Source organism: Panulirus ornatus, chromosome 53 (assembly GCF_036320965.1).
Source record: "Panulirus ornatus isolate Po-2019 chromosome 53, ASM3632096v1, whole genome shotgun sequence".
NCBI classification, from domain to species: domain Eukaryota; kingdom Metazoa; phylum Arthropoda; class Malacostraca; order Decapoda; family Palinuridae; genus Panulirus; species Panulirus ornatus.
In genome coordinates this window covers 7,004,098-7,025,030 of record NC_092276.1, presented here as the reverse complement: position 1 = coordinate 7,025,030, position 20,933 = coordinate 7,004,098, and the positions used below count along the sequence as shown (strand labels likewise).

The 20,933-nt window shown below is 41.2% G+C and overlaps 1 protein-coding gene across 1 annotated transcript in view; it reads left to right on the top strand.

The window, feature by feature from the left end:
- LOC139765206 (uncharacterized) overlaps nucleotides 1–20,933 on the top strand; it is a 236,453-nt gene that overhangs the window by 64,295 nt on the left and 151,225 nt on the right. The window contains 4 exon segments of the mRNA XM_071692509.1: nucleotides 7,085–7,225; nucleotides 15,207–15,327; nucleotides 18,714–18,862; nucleotides 20,560–20,742. Coding sequence (XP_071548610.1) covers nucleotides 7,085–7,225; nucleotides 15,207–15,327; nucleotides 18,714–18,862; nucleotides 20,560–20,742 — 594 coding nt within the window.

The following is a 20,933-nucleotide window of genomic DNA, read 5'->3' as shown; positions in this document are numbered from 1 at the left end:
CTGCATACTTAATGCAGAGAGGTCGGACATGTTAAGTAACGTAAGTGTCAGAGTGAGAGTAACATTTACAGATATGAATGAAATAGTCATAAATGGTTTAAAACTGGAATGCAAAGGCTTTTTTAGTGTTAGATCTGTGGAAACAAACCTTAGTAGAAAGATAAGATTTCACCTGTTCTGTTCAGAGATGCACAATAACAAGGGGGTAAAGAGATGACATAGGAAGGGAAGTATTGGCCATCTTGATTTGAGATAGCATTGACTTCAGGAAATTCTGGAAGATGGCCCATTCAGATGAATTTAATGGGAAGGGTAATTGTATGAAAGAAGTGCATATTTTTGTTGATAATATATAATCCTCCAAAGAATTTGAACAAAACAGAAATAGTGTACAAAGATAACTGAAGTAGGGGAGAAAGAATTATGCCTTTGTATTACCCACATGTTGTATTAGGTGACTCAAGGGGATGGGAGTGGGGAGCTGGAAACCCTCCCCTTCTTGTATTTCAATTTCTGAAAAAGGAAACAGGAGTAAGTGGGGAGTGCTTATCCTCTTCTAAGGCTCAGATTGGGGTTTCTGAATGTGTGTGGATTTAACCAAGATGAGAAAAGAGGAGAGATAGTAGTATGTTTGAGAAAGAAACCTGGATGTTCTATGGTTTGGAATTTTTTTTTTTTTTTTTTTTTTTTTTATACTTTGTCGCTGTCTCCCGCGTTTGCGAGGTAGCGCAAGGAAACAGACGAAAGAAATGGCCCAACCCCCCCCATACACATGTACATACACACGTCCACACATGCAAATATACATACCTACACAGCTTTCCATGGTTTACCCCAGACGCTTCACATGCCTTGATTCAATCCACTGACAGCACGTCAACCCCTGTATACCACATCGCTCCAATTCACTCTATTCCTTGCCCTCCTTTCACCCTCCTGCATGTTCAGGCCCCGATCACACAAAATCCTTTTCACTCCATCTTTCCACCTCCAATTTGGTCTCCCTCTTCTCCTCGTTCCCTCCACCTCCGACACATATATCCTCTTGGTCAATCTTTCCTCACTCATTCTCTCCATGTGCCCAAACCACTTCAAAACACCCTCTTCTGCTCTCTCAACCACGCTCTTTTTATTTCCACACATCTCTCTTACCCTTACGTTACTTACTCGATCAAACCACCTCACACCACACATTGTCCTCAAACATCTCATTTCCAGCACATCCATCCTCCTACGCACAACTCTATCCATAGCCCACGCCTCGCAACCATACAACATTGTTGGAACTACTATTCCTTCAAACATACCCATTTTTGCTTTCCGGGATAATGTTCTCGACTTCCACACATTTTTCAAGGCTCCCAAAATTTTCGCCCCCTCCCCCACCCTATGATCCACTTCCGCTTCCATGGTTCCATCCGCTGACAGATCCACTCCCAGATATCTAAAACACTTCACTTCCTCCAGCCTCTCACCATTCAAACTCACCTCCCAATTGACTTGACCCTCAACCCTACTGTACCTAATAACCTTGCTCTTATTGACATTTACTCTTAACTTTCTTCTTCCACACACTTTACCAAACTCCGTCACCAGCTTCTGCAGTTTCTCACATGAATCCGCCACCAGCGCTGTATCATCAGCGAACAACAACTGACTCACTTCCCAAGCTCTCTCATCCCCAACAGACTTCATACTTGCCCCTCTTTCCAAAACTCTTGCATTTACCTCCCTAACAACCCCATCCATAAACAAATTAAACAACCATGGAGACATCACACACCCCTGCCGCAAACCTACATTCACTGAGAACCAATCACTTTCCTCTCTTCCTACACGTACACATGCCTTACATCCTCGATAAAAACTTTTCACTGCTTCTAACAACTTTCCTCCCACACCATATATTCTTAATACCTTCCACAGAGCATCTCTATCAACTCTATCATATGCCTTCTCCAGATCCATAAATGCTACATACAAATCCATTTGCTTTTCTAAGTATTTCTCACATACATTCTTCAAAGCAAACACCTGATCCACACATCCTCTACCACTTCTGAAACCACACTGCTCTTCCCCAATCTGATGCTCTGTACATGCCTTCACCCTCTCAATCAATACCCTCCCATATAATTTACCAGGAATACTCAACAAACTTATACCTCTGTAATTTGAGCACTCACTCTTATCCCCTTTGCCTTTGTACAATGGCACTATGCAAGCATTCCGCCAATCCTCAGGCACCTCACCATGAGTCATACATACATTAAATAACCTTACCAACCAGTCAACAATACAGTCACCCCCTTTTTTAATAAATTCCACTGCAATACCATCCAAACCTGCTGCCTTGCCGGCTTTCATCTTCCGCAAAGCTTTTACTACCTCTTCTCTGTTTACCAAATCATTTTCCCTAACCCTCTCACTTTGCACACCACCTCGACCCAAACACCCTATATCTGCCACTCTGTCATCAGACACATTCAACAAACCTTCAAAATACTCATTCCATCTCCTTCTCACATCACCACTACTTGTTATCACCTCCCCATTTACGCCCTTCACTGAAGTTCCCATTTGCTCCCTTGTCTTACGCACCCTATTTACCTCCTTCCAGAACATCTTTTTATTCTCCCTAAAATTTACTGATAGTCTCTCACCCCAACTCTCATTTGCCCTTTTTTTCACCTCTTGCACCTTTCTCTTGACCTCCTGTCTCTTTCTTTTATACTTCTCCCACTCAATTGCATTTTTTCCCTGCAAAAATCGTCCAAATGCCTCTCTCTTCTCTTTCACTAATACTCTTACTTCTTCATCCCACCACTCACTACCCTTTCTAAACAGCCCACCTCCCACTCTTCTCATGCCACAAGCATCTTTTGCGCAATCCATCACTGATTCCCTAAATACATCCCATTCCTCCCCCACACCCCTTACTTCCATTGTTCTCACCTTTTTCCATTCTGTACACAGTCTCTCCTGATACTTCTTCACACAGGTCTCCTTCCCAAGCTCACTTACTCTCACCACCTTCTTCACCCCAACATTCACTCTTCTTTTCTGAAAACCCATACTAATCTTCACCTTAGCCTCCACAAGATAATGATCAGACATCCCTCCAGTTGCACCTCTCAGCACATTGACATCCAGAAGTCTCTCTTTCGCACGCCTGTCCATTAACACGTAATCCAATAACGCTCTCTGGCCATCTCTCCTACTTACATAAGTATACTTATGTATATCTCGCTTTTTAAACCAGGTATTCCCGATCATCAGTCCTTTTTCAGCACATAAATCTACAAGCTCTTCACCATTTCCATTTACAACACTGAACACCCCATGCATACCAATTATTCCCTCAACTGCCACATTACTCACCTTTGCATTCAAATCACCCATCACTATAACCCGGTCTCGTGCATCAAAACCGCTAACACACTCATTTAGCTGTTCCCAAAACACTTTTGGAAATGTCTTGGGAATATAGTCAGGGGTTGGTGAGAGGACAAGAGCTAAGGAAGGATTGCTACTACTCCTGTAGCAGGAGTTGTGGGAGTGTGTGATAGAGTGTACGAAAGTGAATTCTAGATTGATGTGGGTAAAACTGAAAGGGGATGGTGAGAGATAGGTGATTGTTTGAGCTTGTGCACTTGGTCATGAGAAGAAAGATCAAGAGAGACAAGTGTTTTGGGAGAAGTTGAGTGAGTGTGCCAGCAGTTTTGGTGCACAAGGCCGAGTGTTAGTGATAGGTGATTTAAATGCGAAGGTAAGTAATGTGGCAGTTGACGGTATAATTAGTGCACATGAGGTATTCAGTGTTATGAATGGCAATGGTGAAGAGCTTATAGAGTTGTGTCCTGAAAAATAACTGATAATAAGGAATACCTGGTTTGAAAAGAAATATACACAAGTATGTGAGCAGGAGAGATGTTCAGTGGGCATTTTTAGCTAATGTAATAATTGACACCCATGTGAAAATGGGACTTTTGGATAATTATGTGCAGAGAGGGACAGCTGGTGGGATGTCTAATCACTATCTTGTGGAGGCAAGTGTGAAGATTTTTAGGGATTTTCAAAGTAAGAGACAGTGTCAAGGAGTAGAGAGTGGTGAGAGTAAGTGAGCTTGGAAAGGATAATTGTATGAAGAAATACCAGGGGGAGATTTAATGTAGAATGGCAAAAGGTGAGAGCAAATGAAGTGAGAGGAGTGCATGAGGAATGGGAGGTATTTAGGGAAGCAGTGATGGCATGCGAAAGGTGGGATGAAGAAGTAGAGTTGCTGGTGAAAGAGAAAAGAGAAGTGTTTGGGTGGTGCTTACAAGGAAGGAGTGCAAATGGTTGGGAGATGTATAAGAGAAAGTGGCAGGAATTCAAATGAGAGTTGGGGTGAGACAGTATCATTAAACTTTAGGGAGAATAAAAAGATGTTTTAGAAGAAGTTAAATAACGTGCAAAAGACAAGAGAACTAATGAGGACATCATTAAAGGGAGCATTTGGGGAACTGATAACAGGTAGTGTTGGAGTGAGTATTTTGAAAGATTGTTAAATGGGTTTGATGACAGAGTAGTAGATGTAGGGTGTTTAGGTTAGGTTGATATGCGAAGTACGAGAGTCAGGGAGAATGGCTTGGTGAAAAGACAAGATGTGGTGAAAGCCTTGCAAATTATGAAATCCAGCAAGGTGGCAGGATTGGATGGTATTGCAGGTGAATTTATTAAGAAAGGGGGGGTGACTGTTGTTGATTGGTTGGCAAGGATATTCACTGTATGTATGGATCATGGTGAAGTGCCTGAGGATTAGTGGAATGTATGTTTAGTGCCATTTGATAAAGACAAAGGGGATAAAGGTGAGTGTTCAAACTACAGAGGCATAAGTATGTAGAGTATACATGGAAAATTATATGGGAGGGTATTGATTGAGAGGATGAAGACATGTACAGAGCATCAGACTGGGAAGGTTGTGTGGATCAGGTGTTTGCTTTGAAGAGTGTACATGAGAAATACTTAGAAAAACATATGGATTTGCATGTCATTTGTGGATCAGAAGAGGGCTTATGATAAGGTTGATCGAGATGCTTTGTGGAAGGTTTTAAAACTATATGGTGTGGGAGGTAAGCTCCTAGAAGCAATGATAAGTTTTTATTTAGGGTGTAAGGTGTCTGTACGAGTAGGAAGAGAGTAGAGTGATTGGAATCCATCCTGTACAGTACAAATTGGTAATCTTTCTTTCTTTCCTTTCAAACTATTCGCCATTTCCTACGTTAGCAAGGTAGCGTTAAGAACAGAGAACTGAGCCTTTGAGGGAATATCCTCACCTGGCCCCCTTCTCTGTTCCTTCTTTTGGAAAATTAAAAAAAAAAAAAAAAATACACACAAAATCATCAGGAACAGAGAGCGATTTTATGAGGGAAAATTCTTTCATAACTCTTATTAATACACTTAGAAAAATATAGATGTAGGGCTTTCCATGCTCCAATCATGTTCCACATATTTTTCTCTGTGATACACAAGATACATGAGTGATATTCTTCCCCTCCAACCCTGGGAGTAGACATAAACTTTTTTTTTTTTTTTTTTTTTTTTTTTTTTTTTTTTTTTGCCGGTCTCCCGCGTTTGCGAGGTAGCGCAAGGAAACAGACGAAAGAAATGGCCCAACTCACCCCCATACACATGTATATACATACGTCCACACACGCAAATATACATACCTACACAGCTTTCCATGGTTTACCCCAGACGCTTCACATGCCTTGATTCAATCCACTGACAGCACGTCAACCCCGGTATACCACATCGCTCCAATTCACTCTATTCCTTGCCCTCCTTTCACCCTCCTGCATGTTCAGGCCCCGATCACACAAAATCTTTTTCACTCCATCTTTCCACCTCCAATTTGGTCTCCCTCTTCTCCTCGTTCCCTCCACCTCCGACACATATATCCTCTTGGTCAATCTTTCCTCACTCATTCTCTCCACGTGCCCAAATCACTTCAAAACACCCTCTTCTGCTCTCTCAACCACGCTCTTTTTATTTCCACACATCTCTCTTACCCTTACGTTACTTATTCGATCAAACCACCTCACACCACACATTGTCCTCAAACATCTCATTTCCAGCACATCCATCCTCCTGCGCACAACTCTATCCATAGCCCACGCCTCGCAACCATACAACATTGTTGGAACCACTATTCCTTCAAACACACCCATTTTTGCTTTCCGAGATAATGTTCTCGACTTCCACACATTCTTCAAGGCTCCCAGAATTTTCGCCCCCTCCCCCACCCTATGATCCACTTCCACTTCCATGGTTCCATCCGCTGCCAGATCCACTCCCAGATATCTAAAACACTTCACTTCCTCCAGTTTTTCTCCATTCAAACTCACCTCCCAATTGACTTGACCCTCAACCCTACTGTACCTAATAACCTTGCTCTTATTCACATTTACTCTTAACTTTCTTCTTTCACACACTTTACCAAACTCAGTCACCAGTTTCTGCAGTTTCTCACATGAATCCGCCACCAGCGCTGTATCATCAGCGAACAACAACTGACTCACTTCCCAAGCTCTCTCATCCCCAACAGACTTCATACTTGCCCCTCTTTCCAAAACTCTTGCATTCACCTCCCTCACAACCCCATCCATAAACAAATTAAACAACCATGGAGACATCACACACCCCTGCCGCAAACCTACATTCACTGAGAACCAATCACTTTCCTCTCTTCCTACACGTACACATGCCTTACATCCTCGATAAAAACTTTTCACTGCTTCTAACAACTTGCCTCCCACACCATATATTCTTAATACCTTCCACAGAGCATCTCTATCAACTCTATCATATGCCTTCTCCAGATCCATAAATGCTACATACAAATCCATTTGCTTTTCTAAGTATTTCTCACATACATTCTTCAAAGCAAACACCTGATCCACACATCCTCTACCACTTCTGAAACCACACTGCTCTTCCCCAATCTGATGCTCTGTACATGCCTTCACCCTCTCAATCAATATCCTCCCATATAATTTACCATAAACTTAGTTGTACAAATTTGATGTTTACTCTTTCACAGAACGAGTCCCTGAAGAAGCGGTTGCTACTTGTCTCAGCAGAACGTGACAGACTACAGGAAGAGATGTCTACACTCTACCGTGCAAAGCTGGAAAATGAAAACATCATAGAATCACAAGCATATGATCTGAAGGAAATGAAGGTCATGATCTTTTCACCACTATATTTGTAAATATTTTAATGATTAATATGGACTCAGAAATATCTTGCTATAACTGAAATGTTATGGACATATGCTTGACTTAGCATTTTCCTAGCATACAATGTATGTATGTAGCATTTATGGATCTGGAGAAGGCATATGATAGAGTTGATAGAGATGCTCTGTGGAAGGTATTAAGAATATATGGTGTGGGAGGCAAGTTGTTAGAAGCAGTGAAAAGTTTTTATCGAGGATGTAAGGCATGTGTACGTGTAGGAAGAGAGGAAAGTGATTGGTTCTCAGTGAATGTAGGTTTGCGGCAGGAGTGTGTGATGTCTCCATGGTTGTTTAATTTGTTTATGGATGGGGTTGTTAGGGAGGTGAATGCAAGAGTTTTGGAAAGAGGGGCGAGTATGGAGTCTGTTGTGAATGAGAGAGCTTGGGAAGTGAGTCAGTTGTTGTTCGCTGATGATACAGCGCTGGTGGCTGATTCATGTGAGAAACTGCAGAAGCTGGTGACTGAGTTTGGTAAAGTGTGTGAAAGAAGAAAGTTAAAAGTGAATGTGAATAAGAGCAAGGTTATTAGGTGCAGTACGGTTAAGGGTTAAGTCAATTGGGAGGTGAGTTTGAATGGAGAAAAACTGGAGGAAGTAAAGTGTTTTAGATATCTGGGAGTGGATCTGGCAGCGGATGGAACCATGGAAGCGGAAGTGAATCATAGGGTGGGGGAGGGGGCAAAAATCCTGGGAGCCTTGAAGAATGTGTGGAAGTCGAGAACATTATCTCGGAAAGCAAAAATGAGTATGTTTGAAGGAATAGTGGTTCCAACAATGTTGTATGGTTGCGAGGCGTGGGCTATGGATAGAGTTGTGCGCAGGAGGGTGGATGTGCTGGAAATGAGATGTTTGAGGACAATGTGTGGTGTGAGGTGGTTTGATCGAGTAAGTAATGTAAGGGTAAGAGAGATGTGTGGAAATAAAAAGAGCGTGGTTGAGAGAGCAGAAGAGGGTGTATTGAAATGGTTTGGGCACATGGAGAGAATGAGTGAGGAAAGATTGACTAAGAGGATATATGTGTCGGAGGTGGAGGGAACGAGGAGAAGTGGGAGACCAAATTGGAGGTGGAAAGATGGAGTGAAAAAGATTTTGAGTGATCGGGGCCTGAACATGCAGAAGGGTGAAAGGTGGGCAAGGAATAGAGTGAATTGGATCAATGTGGTATACTGGGGTTGACGTGCTGTCAGTGGATTGAATCAGGGCATGTGAAGCGTCTGGGGTAAACCATGGAAAGTTGTGTGGGGCCTGGATGTGGAAAGGGAGCTGTGGTTTCGGGCATTATTGTATGACAGCTAGAGACTGAGTGTGAACGAATGGGGCCTTTGTTGTCTTTTCCTAGCGCTACCTCGCACACATGAGGGGGGAGGGGGATGGTATTCCATGTGTGCGAGGTGGCGATGGGAATGAATAAAGGCAGACAGTGTGAACTGTGTGCATGGGTATATATGTATGTGTCTGTGTGTGTATATATATGTGTACATTGAGATGTATGGGTATGTATATTTGCGTGTGTGGACGTGTATGTATATACAAGTGTATGGGGGTGGGTTGGGCCATTTCTTTTGTCTGTTTCATTGCGCTACCTCGCAAACGCGGGAGACAGCGACAAAACAAAATAAAAGAAATAAAACAATGTAAATCTTACCTCCGTAATTGTCTTATGAGTACTAATTAGGGTAGGTATCAAAAAAAAGTAAAAGAAATTTTCTCACTTGTTTACCATTTCCTGCAACAGCAAGGTAGTGCCAGGAACAGATGAAGAATGGCCTCATTTGCTCATATCCATTCTTGAGCTGTTTTGCGTAATGCACTGAAACCACAGCCTCCTATTGAGACAAACACCCAAAAGTTTACTCCAGTACACCTGGGGCAAAAGTCACTTGGCCACTTATAGTTAATGATGAAGTAATAGATTTTTAAGCATCAGGAAAAGTACTTGGCCTCAACATCAGCTCCAATGGCTACATATGTGATGTGAAAGATCGTATACAGAAAGGTATGACAGCTCTCACCAAACTCTATAGTAGACTGAGGAACATGCCAATTAAGACAAAAACACATCTTGTCAGTGCCTTAATCCTCCCTGTAATAGATTATCCCCCTATCCCTACTCATGCACTCAGCAATACACAACTTAAATCACTTCAGAAAATCCAAAACAAATCACTTAAGATTTGCCACAAACCAAAGATATCCTTACACTCAACACAGAACAAATTCACGAATTAGCACAAACACAAATTGGTTTTAGATATCTGGGAGTGGATCTGTCAGCGGATGGAACCATGGAAGCGGAAGTGGATCATAGGGTGGGGGAGGGGGCGAAAATTTTGGGAGCCTTGAAAAATGTGTGGAAGTCGAGAACATTATCTCGGAAAGCAAAAATGGGTATGTTTGAAGGAATAGTGGTTCCAACAATGTTGTATGGTTGCGAGGCGTGGGCTATGGATAGAGTTGTGCGCAGGAGGATGGATGTGCTGGAAATGAGATGTTTGAGGACAATGTGTGGTGTGAGGTGGTTTGATCGAGTAAGTAACGTAAGGGTAAGAGAGATGTGTGGAAATAAAAAGAGCGTGGTTGAGAGAGCAGAAGAGGGTGTTTTGAAATGGTTTGGGCACATGGAGAGAATGAGTGAGGAAAGATTGACCAAGAGGATATATGTGTCGGAGGTGGAGGGAACGAGGAGAAGAGGGAGACCAAATTGGAGGTGGAAAGATGGAGTGAAAAAGATTTTGTGTGATCGGGGCCTGAACATGCAGGAGGGTGAAAGAAGGGCAAGGAATAGAGTGAATTGGAGCGATGTGGTATACAGGGGTTGACGTGCTGTCAGTGGATTGAATCAAGGCATGTGAAGCGTCTGGGGTAAACCATGGAAAGCTGTGTAGGTATGTATATTTGCGTGTGTGGACGTGTGTATGTACGTGTGTATGGGGGTTGGGCCATTTCTTTCGTCTGTTTCCTCGCGCTACCTCGCAAACGCGGGAGACAGCGACAAAGTATAAAAAAAAAAAAAAAAAAAAAAAACAAATTGGTTATGTATATGAAATGCTTTAAGTATTGGAGGTTAGGGGTTTTGTTATTGATAAGACAGTACTGAACATTATACTGGTGAAAAACTACAGCATACACTTACTAGGAAATATAAAATACTACAATATACACTGTACAGTGAATTCTGTTAATGAAAACAGAAAATAAAACAAACTTTAAATCCTGGTGCAGTCTTTTCCTCATGGGAAATGTACATTCTTGAAGGCACTCTCTTCCATAATAATCCAGCCTATCCACAACATTAGAAATCTGCTTAGATTAACTACCTTCTTTGCTAATGGTCTTGAGGGTTTTTGGCAAAATTGAAATCAACTAAAGCAGCCTCACCAGTCATCCTGATGTGAGAATTGAAGCATTTTCTAAAATTTGCAAACCAACCAGGACTTGCTTGAAGTTGTCTTTGCTGCTCTTTCCTCTGCTTCTAGGTCATCGTATATACTCCAAGCCTTTGCTTGCATCACAAGCACACTGATGGGAATATTTTCATGAGTTTGGTTTTCGATCCATGTGCACAACATGTATGCCATTCTCTTCATAATCAATCTTTTAGAATATGAGGTCTTAGATGCACTGATTAATGTTCTACATATATAGGCACTTTTCTTACTCTTGTCTTCACTATCAGAAATAATTTGTAGATTCACAAAATCCAAGGGCACACTTGATATTAACAGTCCGCTCACTTGTCTTATAATTTATAAGCACATCCAGTCGTAACCTCATTGGTGATGGTCTCACACTTCTCAGCACCATTGGCACCAGGAGAACGTAAAAGATGCTTTGGTGGCACGATGCAAAAGGCAAAACAGGTTCCCTATACAGTATACTGTAGCTCCCCATGGCTATAGATTATATCCATGCCATGCAGACTCACAATTCTTGCATGGTGCTGGCAATGCCACACCTCTTTGCTGTTAGCCCATATATGATCATGTTTTTCCAAGCTTATGCCCGTGTAAATAAAAAAAAGTGTAAATGGACTGTGTATATCATTCAAAAAATGACGTAGATTGAGAGGTCTCTGTTCCTTAGTTTATTCCACTGTACCTTCAGATGGGAGCTGAAGGTGTTTATTTTTGCATTATGTTCAGTTATCTTATTTGACAGGTTTTCTCTAAACCCTTATACTTGAACAGACTGCAGCAGAGAGAAGGATAGATTCTGAAGATGTAAAAGCATTTTTTCTCTGAGGGGATAACACCTCAGAGGCAAAATGCTTCAGACTAATATTTTGAAAGAAACTAAAATTAATGGCAGAAACAAAAGAAAATAGAGTATATGACAAATGTAGGATAACTGAAACATGTCTCAGGAAGATATGTCGTGAGAGGTTTTCAACACATTACGTAGTAAAGGTGTTTCCAGTGAAACAAGTAAAGAAATGTACTATATAACAAGAATGTATTCCACTACCATTTAGTAGCCTGTCTTATATCTGTTTAGTGGTGGCATGTTGAGGTGGTACAGTAACAGTTAGAAAGAAATGACATGACATGGTTTGAGGTTACTTTATCATGTGATTATTGTTTCTAGGATGTGGAAACTATACATGACACTAGAAGATACAGATTAGAATGGTGAAGGTATTATTACTACTTTTTTGCAGTGGAGGTGAGTCATGGGGGGATGATGATGAAGAATATGTGGAAAAAGAGAGCATTATCCTGGAGAGAAAAAATGGATATGTTTGAAGGATTAGTAATTCCAACAATATTGTATGGATGCAGGGCATGGGCTATAGATAGGGTTGTACAGAGGAGGGGGGATGTGTTGAAAATGAAATGTTTAAGGACTATGTGTGGTGTGAAGTGGTTTGATCGAGTAAGTGGTGAGGAGGGTAAGAGAGGTTTGTGATAATATAAAGAGTGTGGTTTAGAGAGCAGAAAAGGGCATGTTGAAATGACTTGGACATATGTCCAATGAGAATGAGTGAGGAAAGATTGACAAAGAGGATATATGTGTCAGAGTTGGAGGGAACAAGAAGCATGAGACCAAATTGGAGCTGGAAGGATGGAGTGAAAAAGATTTTGAGAGATCAGGGCCTGAACATACAGGAGGGTGAGAGGCATGCAAGGAATAGAGTGAATTGGAACGATGTGGTATTCCAGGGTCGACGTGCTGTCAGCGGACTGAACCAGGGCATGTGAAACGTCTGGAGTAAACCATGGAATGGTCTGTGGGGCCTGGATGTGGATAGGGAGCTGTGATTTCAGTGCATTACACATGACAGCTAGAGACTGAGTGTGAATAAATGTGGCCTTTTTTTTTTTTTGTCTGTTTACCTGGCACTACCTTGCTGAAGCAGGGGTAACGATGCTGTTTCCTGTGGGGTGGGGTAGCGCTGGGATTGGATGAAGGCTAGCAAGTATGAGTATGTACATGTGTATATATTTATATGTCTATGTATGTGTATGTCCCTCAGCCCAACTGTACCTAATAACCTTGCTCTTATTTACATTTACTCTCAGCTTTCTTCTTTCACACACTACCAAACTCAGTCACCAGCTTCTGCAGTTTCTCACCCGAATCAGCCACCAGCGCTGTATCATGTCGGTTGTTGTTCGCTGATTGGGAGGTAAGTTTGAATGGAGAAAAACTGGAGGAAGTGAAGTGTTTTAGATATCTGGGAGTGGATATGGCAGCGTATGAAACCATGGAAGCGGAAGTGAGTCACAGGGTGGGGGAGCGGGCAAAAGCTCTGGGAGCATTGAGAAATGTGTGGAAGGTGAGAACATTATCTCGGAAAGCAAAAATGGGTATGTTTGAAGGAATAGTGGTTCCAACAACGTTATATGCTTGCGCGGTGTGGGCTATATATAGAGTTGTGTGGAGGAGGGTGGATGTGTTGGAAATAAGATGTCTGAAGACAATATGTGGTGTGAGGTGGTTTGATCGAGTAAGTAATGAAAGGGTAAGAAAGATGTGTGGTAATAAAAAGAGTGTGGTTGAAAGAGCAGAAGAGGGTGTTTTGAAATGGTTTGGTCACATGGAGAGAATGGGTGAGGAAAGATTGACAAAGAGGATATATGTATCAGAGGTGGAGGGAACGAGGAGAAGCGGGAGACCAAATTGGAGGTGGAAGGATGGAGTAAAAAAAGATTTTGAGTGATCGGGGACTGAACATGCAGGAGGGAGAAAGGCGTGCAGGGAATAGAGTGAATTGGAACGATGTGGTATACCGGGGTGAACACATGGTTCCATCTGCTGCCAAATCCACTCCCAGATATCTAAAACACTTCACTTCCTCCAGTTTTTCTCCATTCACACTTACCTCCCAATTGACTTGTCCCTTAACCCTACTGTACCTAATAACCTTGCTCTTATTCACATTTACTCTCAGCTTTCTTTCACACACTTTACCAAACTCAGTCACCAGCTTCTGCAGTTTCTCACCCGAATCAGCCACCAGCACTGTATCATCAGCGAACAACAACTGACTAACTTCCTAAGCTCTCTCATCCACAACAGACTGCATACTTGCCCCTCTTTCCAAAACTCTTGCATTCACCTCCCAAACAACCCCATCAATAAACAAATTAAACATCCATGGAGACATCATGCACCCCTGCCACAAACCAAGATTCACTGAGAACCAATCACTTTCCTCTCTTCCTACATGTACACATGCCTTACATCCTCGATAAAAACTTTTCACTGCTTCTAACAGCTTGCCTCCCACACCATATATTCTTAATACCTTCCACAGATCATCTCTATCAACTCTATCATATGCCTTCTCCAGATCCATAAATGCTACATACAAATCCATTTGCTTTTCTAAGTATTTCTCACATACATTCTTCAAAGCAAACACCTGATCCACACATCCTCTACCACTTCTGAAACCACACTGCTCTTCCCCAATCTGATGCTCTGTACATATCTTCACCCTCTCAATCAATACCCTCCCATATAATTTCCCAGCAATACTCAACAAACTTATACCTCTGTAATTTGAGCACTCACTTTTATCCCCTTTGCCTTTGTACAGTGGCGCTATGCAAGCATTCCACCAATCCTCAGGCACCTCACCATGAATCATACATACATTAAATAACCTTACCAACCAGTCAACAATACAGTCACCCCCTTTTTTAATAAGTTCTACTGCAATACCATCCAAACCCGCTGCCTTGCTGGCTTTCATCTTCCGCGAAGCTTTTACTACCTCTTCTCTGTTTACCAAATCATTTTCCCTAACCCTCTCACTTTGCACACCACCTCGACCAAAAGCCCCTATATCTGCCACTCTATCATCAAACACATTCAACAAACCTTCAAAATACTCACTCCATCTCCTTCTCACATCACCACTACTTGTTATCACCTCCCCATTTGCCCCTTTCACTGATGTTCCCATTTGTTCCCTCGTCTTATGCACTTTACCTTCTTCCAAAACATCTTTTTATTTTCCCTAAAATTTAATGATACTCTCTCACCCCAACTCTTATTTGCCCTCTTTTTTGCCTCTTGCACCTTTCTCTTGACATCCTGCCTCTTTCTTTTATATATACATGTGTGTGTGTATATGAGTGGATGGGCCATTCTTTATCTGTTTGCTGGCCCTACCATGCTAATGCAGGAAATGGCAATTAATTATTACGGTAATATTTTTTGCAAGAATATTCAGGACAAGAAAATTCAGCCATGGAAAATAAAGACTGTTGATTAGAATTATATCACGGATGATACTATTGAACATATGTATTACTATGGATGAGAGAACATTAATTTGAAGTAGCTTTTGGATGATAATGATTGTTGAAATCAAAGTAATTTTTTCACTGATCTTAATGTATTGATATGACTAAATGCAGTGGATGGTAGGTACTGAGATTTTCTGAATGGACATTATGTCAAAATTTCTTTTTCAGATTCAACTTGAGGAACTTCGACAGCACCTTCTAGAATCTAGACCAGGAGATCACACAATAGAGGAGTCTTTTGAAGGGGGTCCACCTATGAATATCACTGATTGTTCACCATCACATTCAAGTATGCATTGTAACCAAACTTTTGTGCTCATTTAAAGTGAATGGCTTGTTGAAGGTGGGATGTGAGCATATGAGAGAGGGTAGTGAGTGTTGTATGAGGATGTTAGACTGCTGGTGAAAGGAAAAACAACTTGTATGGAAAGTATTTTCCAGGAAAATTGTCATAGGGAAAGTGGAGTTTTTTCCAGGGACAGTTGGATGTGTTAGATTAGTATATCTCAGACTTGTGTGCCTGACAAAACATGCATCCGGGTTTTTGTTCACCATAATCCCCGATTATTCCTTTCGTTTTCTTTCTTTCAAACTATTCGCCATTTCCCGCGTTAGCAAGGTAGCGTTAAGAACAGAGGACTGGGCCTCTGAGGGAATATCCTCACCTGGCCCCCTTCTCTGTTCCTTCTTTTGGAAAATAAAAAAAAAACAAGAGGGGAGGATTTCCAGCCCCCGCTCCCTTCCCTTTTAGTCGCCTTCTACGACACGCAGGGAATACGTGGGAAGTATTCTTTCTCCCCTATCCCCTATCCTACAGGTGTAAAAAGACAGAAGCATGGGGACTTATTTTTGCTTACAAATAACATCTACAGTAGTAATAAGAAACTGGAATCTGGGCCATTTTTATTTCTTTCTACACACATGTCCATTCAGGGGATAGTGTTACTGTAGAGCAAAAATGTTGTTAGCTCAGTTCAAACAGTTTGCAAATCCCTTGGAAAACCCCACAGGACCCACCAGAGGTTGCAGCCCACCATGTGATAATATTTGGTTAAATGATAGGGTGACAGATATGGTGCATTTGGAAGGAGTTGCCAAGCAGAGTAAGATCTCTGCCAAACATTTGAGTGAAAAGAGAGGATGTATTGAAGGTTTTCTATACACTAAAAAGTGTCCAAGAAGTTGGAATGGATAGGATTACAGTTGAGTCACTCGAGTGGGAGTACCTGCCTACAAGTACCTACAACGAGATTAGCTAAAATGACAGGGCTAGCATGAAGTGCTCAGTGCATGTCTTGCATGATGTATCAGATGATTCTTCACAGCTGCCACGTGCATTACATAATTATCAATTAATAGTTCATCTGGGATTGATTTCAACTGTGTGTTAAGTTTTCGATGTTTCTATATGTACAAACCTGATCGATCAAAATCTTTTTCACTCCATCCTTCCACCTCCAGTTTGGTCTCCCTCTGCTCCATGTTCCCTCTATCTCTGACACATATATCCTCTTTGTCAATCTTTCCTCACTTATTCTCTTCATATGTCCAAACCATTTCAACACACCCTCTTGTGCTCTCTCAACCATATTCTTTTTATTTCTACACATCTCTCTTACTGTTACATAACTTAATCAAACCACCTCACACCACATATTTTTCCTCAATAATTTAATTTCCAACACATCCACTGCCCCTCTGTACAACCCTATCCATAGACCATGCCTCACAACAGTATAACATTGTTGGGACTACTATTCTTTCAAACATAGCCATTTTTGCTCTCTGAGATAACTTTCTCTCCTTCCGCACAAACTTCATCACTCCCAGAACTTTCGCTTCCTCCCCCACCATATGACTCACTTTCGTTTCCATGGTTCCATCCACTGCTAAGTCCACTCCTAGATATCTAAAACACTTCACTTCCTCCAATTTTTCTCCATACTTACATTCCAATTAACTTGTCCCTCAACCCTACTGAACCTAATAACCTTGCTCTCATTCACATTTACTCTCGACCTCCTTTCACACAGTTTTCCAAACTCAGTCACCAACCATCTGCAGTTTATCTCGCGAATCAGCCTCTAGAGCTGTATCATCGGCGAACAACATCTGACTCGCTTCCTAGACCCTCTCATCCCCAACAGACTGCATACTTGCCCCTCTCTCCAAAACTCTTGCATTCACTTTCCTAACCACCCCATCCATAAACAAATTTAACAACCATGGGGACATCACACACCCCTACAACAGACCGACATTCACTGAGAACCAATCATTCTCCTCTCTTCCTACTGGTACACATGCCTTACATCCTTGGTAAAAACTTTTCAGTGCTTCTGGCAACTTACCTCCCACACCATATACTCTTAAAATCTTCCACAAAGCATCTCTATTAACCCTATCATATGCCCTCTCCATATCCATAAATTTTACATACAAATCCATTTGTTTTTGTGTGTATTTCTCACATATTCTTCAAAGCACACACCTGATCCACACATCCTCTACCTCTTTGGAAACCACACTGCTCTACCCCAGTCTGATGCCTTGGCCCTCTCAATCAATATCCTCCCATATAATTTCCCAGTAATACTCAACAAACTTATGCCTCTGTAGTTTAAACACTCACCTTCATCCCCTTTGATTTTGTACGATGGCACTATGCATGCATTCCACCAATCTTCAGGCACTTCACCATGATCCATACATACACTGAATATCCTTACCAACCAGCCAACAACACAGCACCCCTTTTTTTTTTATAAATTCCACTGCAATACCATCTAAACCTGCCACCTTGCCGGATTTCATCTTCCATAAAGCTTTCACTACCTCTTTTCTCTTCACCAAACCATTCTCCCAGACCCTCTCACTTCACACACCACCCCAGCCAAAACTCTATATCTGCCACTCTATCATCAAATGCATTCAACAAACCTTCAAAATATTCACTCCATCTCCTTTTCTATTCATCACTTCTTGTTATTACCTCTCACTTTGCCCCCTTCACTGATGTTCCCACTTATTCTCTTGTTTTATGCACTTTATTTACCTCCTTCCAAAGCATCTTTTTATTCTCCCTCGAATTTAATGATACTCTCTCACCCCAACTCTCATTTGCCCTCTTTTTCAACTCTTGCACCTTTCTCTTGACCTTTTGCTGCTTTCTTCTATACATCTCCTGTCATTTTCACTACTTCCATGCAAATATCGTCCAAACGCCTCATTTTTCTCACTAACAATCTTGCTTCTTCATCCCACCACTCACTACCCTGTCTAATCTGCCCAGCTCTCACATTTCTCATACCACATGCATCTTTTGCGCAAGCCACCACTGCTTCCCTAAGTACATCCCATTCCTCATCCACTTTCCTCACATCATTTGCTCTCACCTTTTGCCATTCTATACTCAGTCTCTTCTGTTACCTCCTCACACGTCTCCTTCCCAGGCTCACTAACTCTCACCACTCTCGTCTCCCCAACATTCTCTCTTCTTTTCTGAAAGCCTCTACAAATCTTCACCTTCGCCTCTACAAGACACTGATCAGACATCCCTCCAGCTGCCCCTCTCAGCACATTAACAGTCAAAAGTCTCACTTTTACACACCTGTCAATTAACATGGGCTACACTGCCATTTAGGATACTGATAAAAGTTCATATATGTTTTTCAGGAACTTGTGGGGAGAATATGGCAGATGCTGTTGTGGACAAGATTCTGTTTGAAACGCGAGAACAGTTAAACCATCTCCAAGAACAGCATGCAGCTCTTCAAGAGAAACTTTCTGAAACTACTTACAGCAGAGACCAACTTCTTGCTCAGGTTAGGGTAGGGAAGTTGTTTTTTAAAGCAGGAAGTAAAACTGTGAGATACAAAGTATTTATTATGTACAGTATTCTTATATTATATAAGGCAAGCCAGGGACCCCAGGGTGGTGGTGGTCTTGTGAATCAGCTTCGTCGTAGTTATAGCTCTGGCGAACTTGCTGATGGAGATATGAATCGCAAAGTTAAGGCATTGCCACACATTCCTGATGATGACGATGATGACCACACACACTCCTCAGGTACTACTGCCTCTCCTCCACTTACAAGGCAAAGAAGAAGGCAACAGCAGCAGTTGAAATAGGCCCACACACTATCTTATGGCACATGAGAGCTATTAAATTTATTGTGATAAGTTAAATCAAAACTTGGAGTGTATGATTGTATAGGTATTATGCATGGGGACAGACGTATCTGGTATTGTATTGTCTGTAGTATTGTTTCACCTATTTTTTACCATGTCTTTTACAGAACAATTAGTTTGCCTTACTGTAAATAGTTTCTTTAGATCTCTAATCTCAGTATTTATGTAAGCTTGTCTTTTTTATATGAATTTAGATTTAATTTTCGAAGTATCCAAAAGTCAGTCGTGTTTGAAAAGTTTTGCTAGATATACTTATAAAATGAGTTTGGTAGTACAGAATGAAGTTTTCCTCTGAGATTGAGTGCACTTTACTAGTTATTTATTCTAAAGGCAAGCTGGAGACACTGATGCTTTGAGCTCTTGTTTAGGACTCAGTTGTACTTAGATTTCACTGAAGGTTTTCTACAGATTACAATGAAAATTTTTCATACAATCAAATACAGTAGCCCAATCACCACTTGTTGCGAATGATTCCAAGTTAGCTGTTGGCACATTATAAGCTAAATTGTACCATATATCTGGACCACCCTACAATGGCAGTGGTTGCCATGTCTTTGGATGTGACCTGTTTAACTTTTTTGGTCTTTTATTTCCTCCTGTTAAAAAAGACATCCCTGGGGATAGGGGAGAAAGAATACTTCCCACGTATTCCCTGCATGTCGTAGAAGGCAACTAAAAGGGGAGGGAGCGGGTGGCTGGAAATCCTCCCCTCTCGTTTTTTTTTTTTTTTTTTTTTTTTTTTTTTTTTTTTTTACAAAAGAAGGAACATAGAAGTGGGCCAGGTGAAGATATTTCCTCAAAACCCAGTCCTCTGTTCTTAATGCTACATCGCTAATGCAGGAAATGGTGTATAGTATTAAAAAAAAAATCTTATATTTACATCATATTATAGGTGACTAGGAGCAACATCTTTTTGTATGAAACCATGGAAAAGATGTTATAATAAGCTGTTTGCCCTTTAGTTGATTTCAATATTTGATTATAACTGATAGAAGAGGGATATTGACCCAACAAAAGTATTAATTGAAGGTTCAGTGTTTCAAGATAACTGAATCGTTGCATATGAAGTTATCAGCCGGTAGCTGTCACTGATTTTAGCAGATAACTGCTCTTTGATTTCTACATTCAGGGAAGGAAACATACCAGGTATTCACCACCAGGTATGAACATTAAAAGTTCCAAGTTTGAGTGAAAAAGAATAAATCTTATTTGAGGATTATGTGTGATACAAGAATCGGATAACCAAGGGAGCTACAACATTATTATTAAGTCCTGTAATCTATATAACATAGTTATAATGATAATTTTGTTATATTTCATATGAATTTCAGATGGAGGCTGTAACAACAGAAAATGAGACTATCACTTGTGAAATAAGAGAAGTGCAAGAAACACATACTCGGCTTAGTGAGACTCACACACAACTTTGTATTGATCATAAGAATATGTTGCAGCTTCTGCAGGACACTCAAATCAAGAATCAGAAGTTGGAGGCAGAACACCAGAGATTGGAGGTAGTGAAAAGGAATTATTTTAGTGATTGGATATTGAGCTTTTTGGTGATTTTTTATTATGAAGGTTATATTAAACATACGTGCTAGAGAATGGATGAAAGCAGATGCAGCCTTTCTTCATCTGCTCTTGGCTCTAACTTGCTAATGCAGGAAACGATGAGCAAGTATGAAAAAATATCATCCCTTGAAAA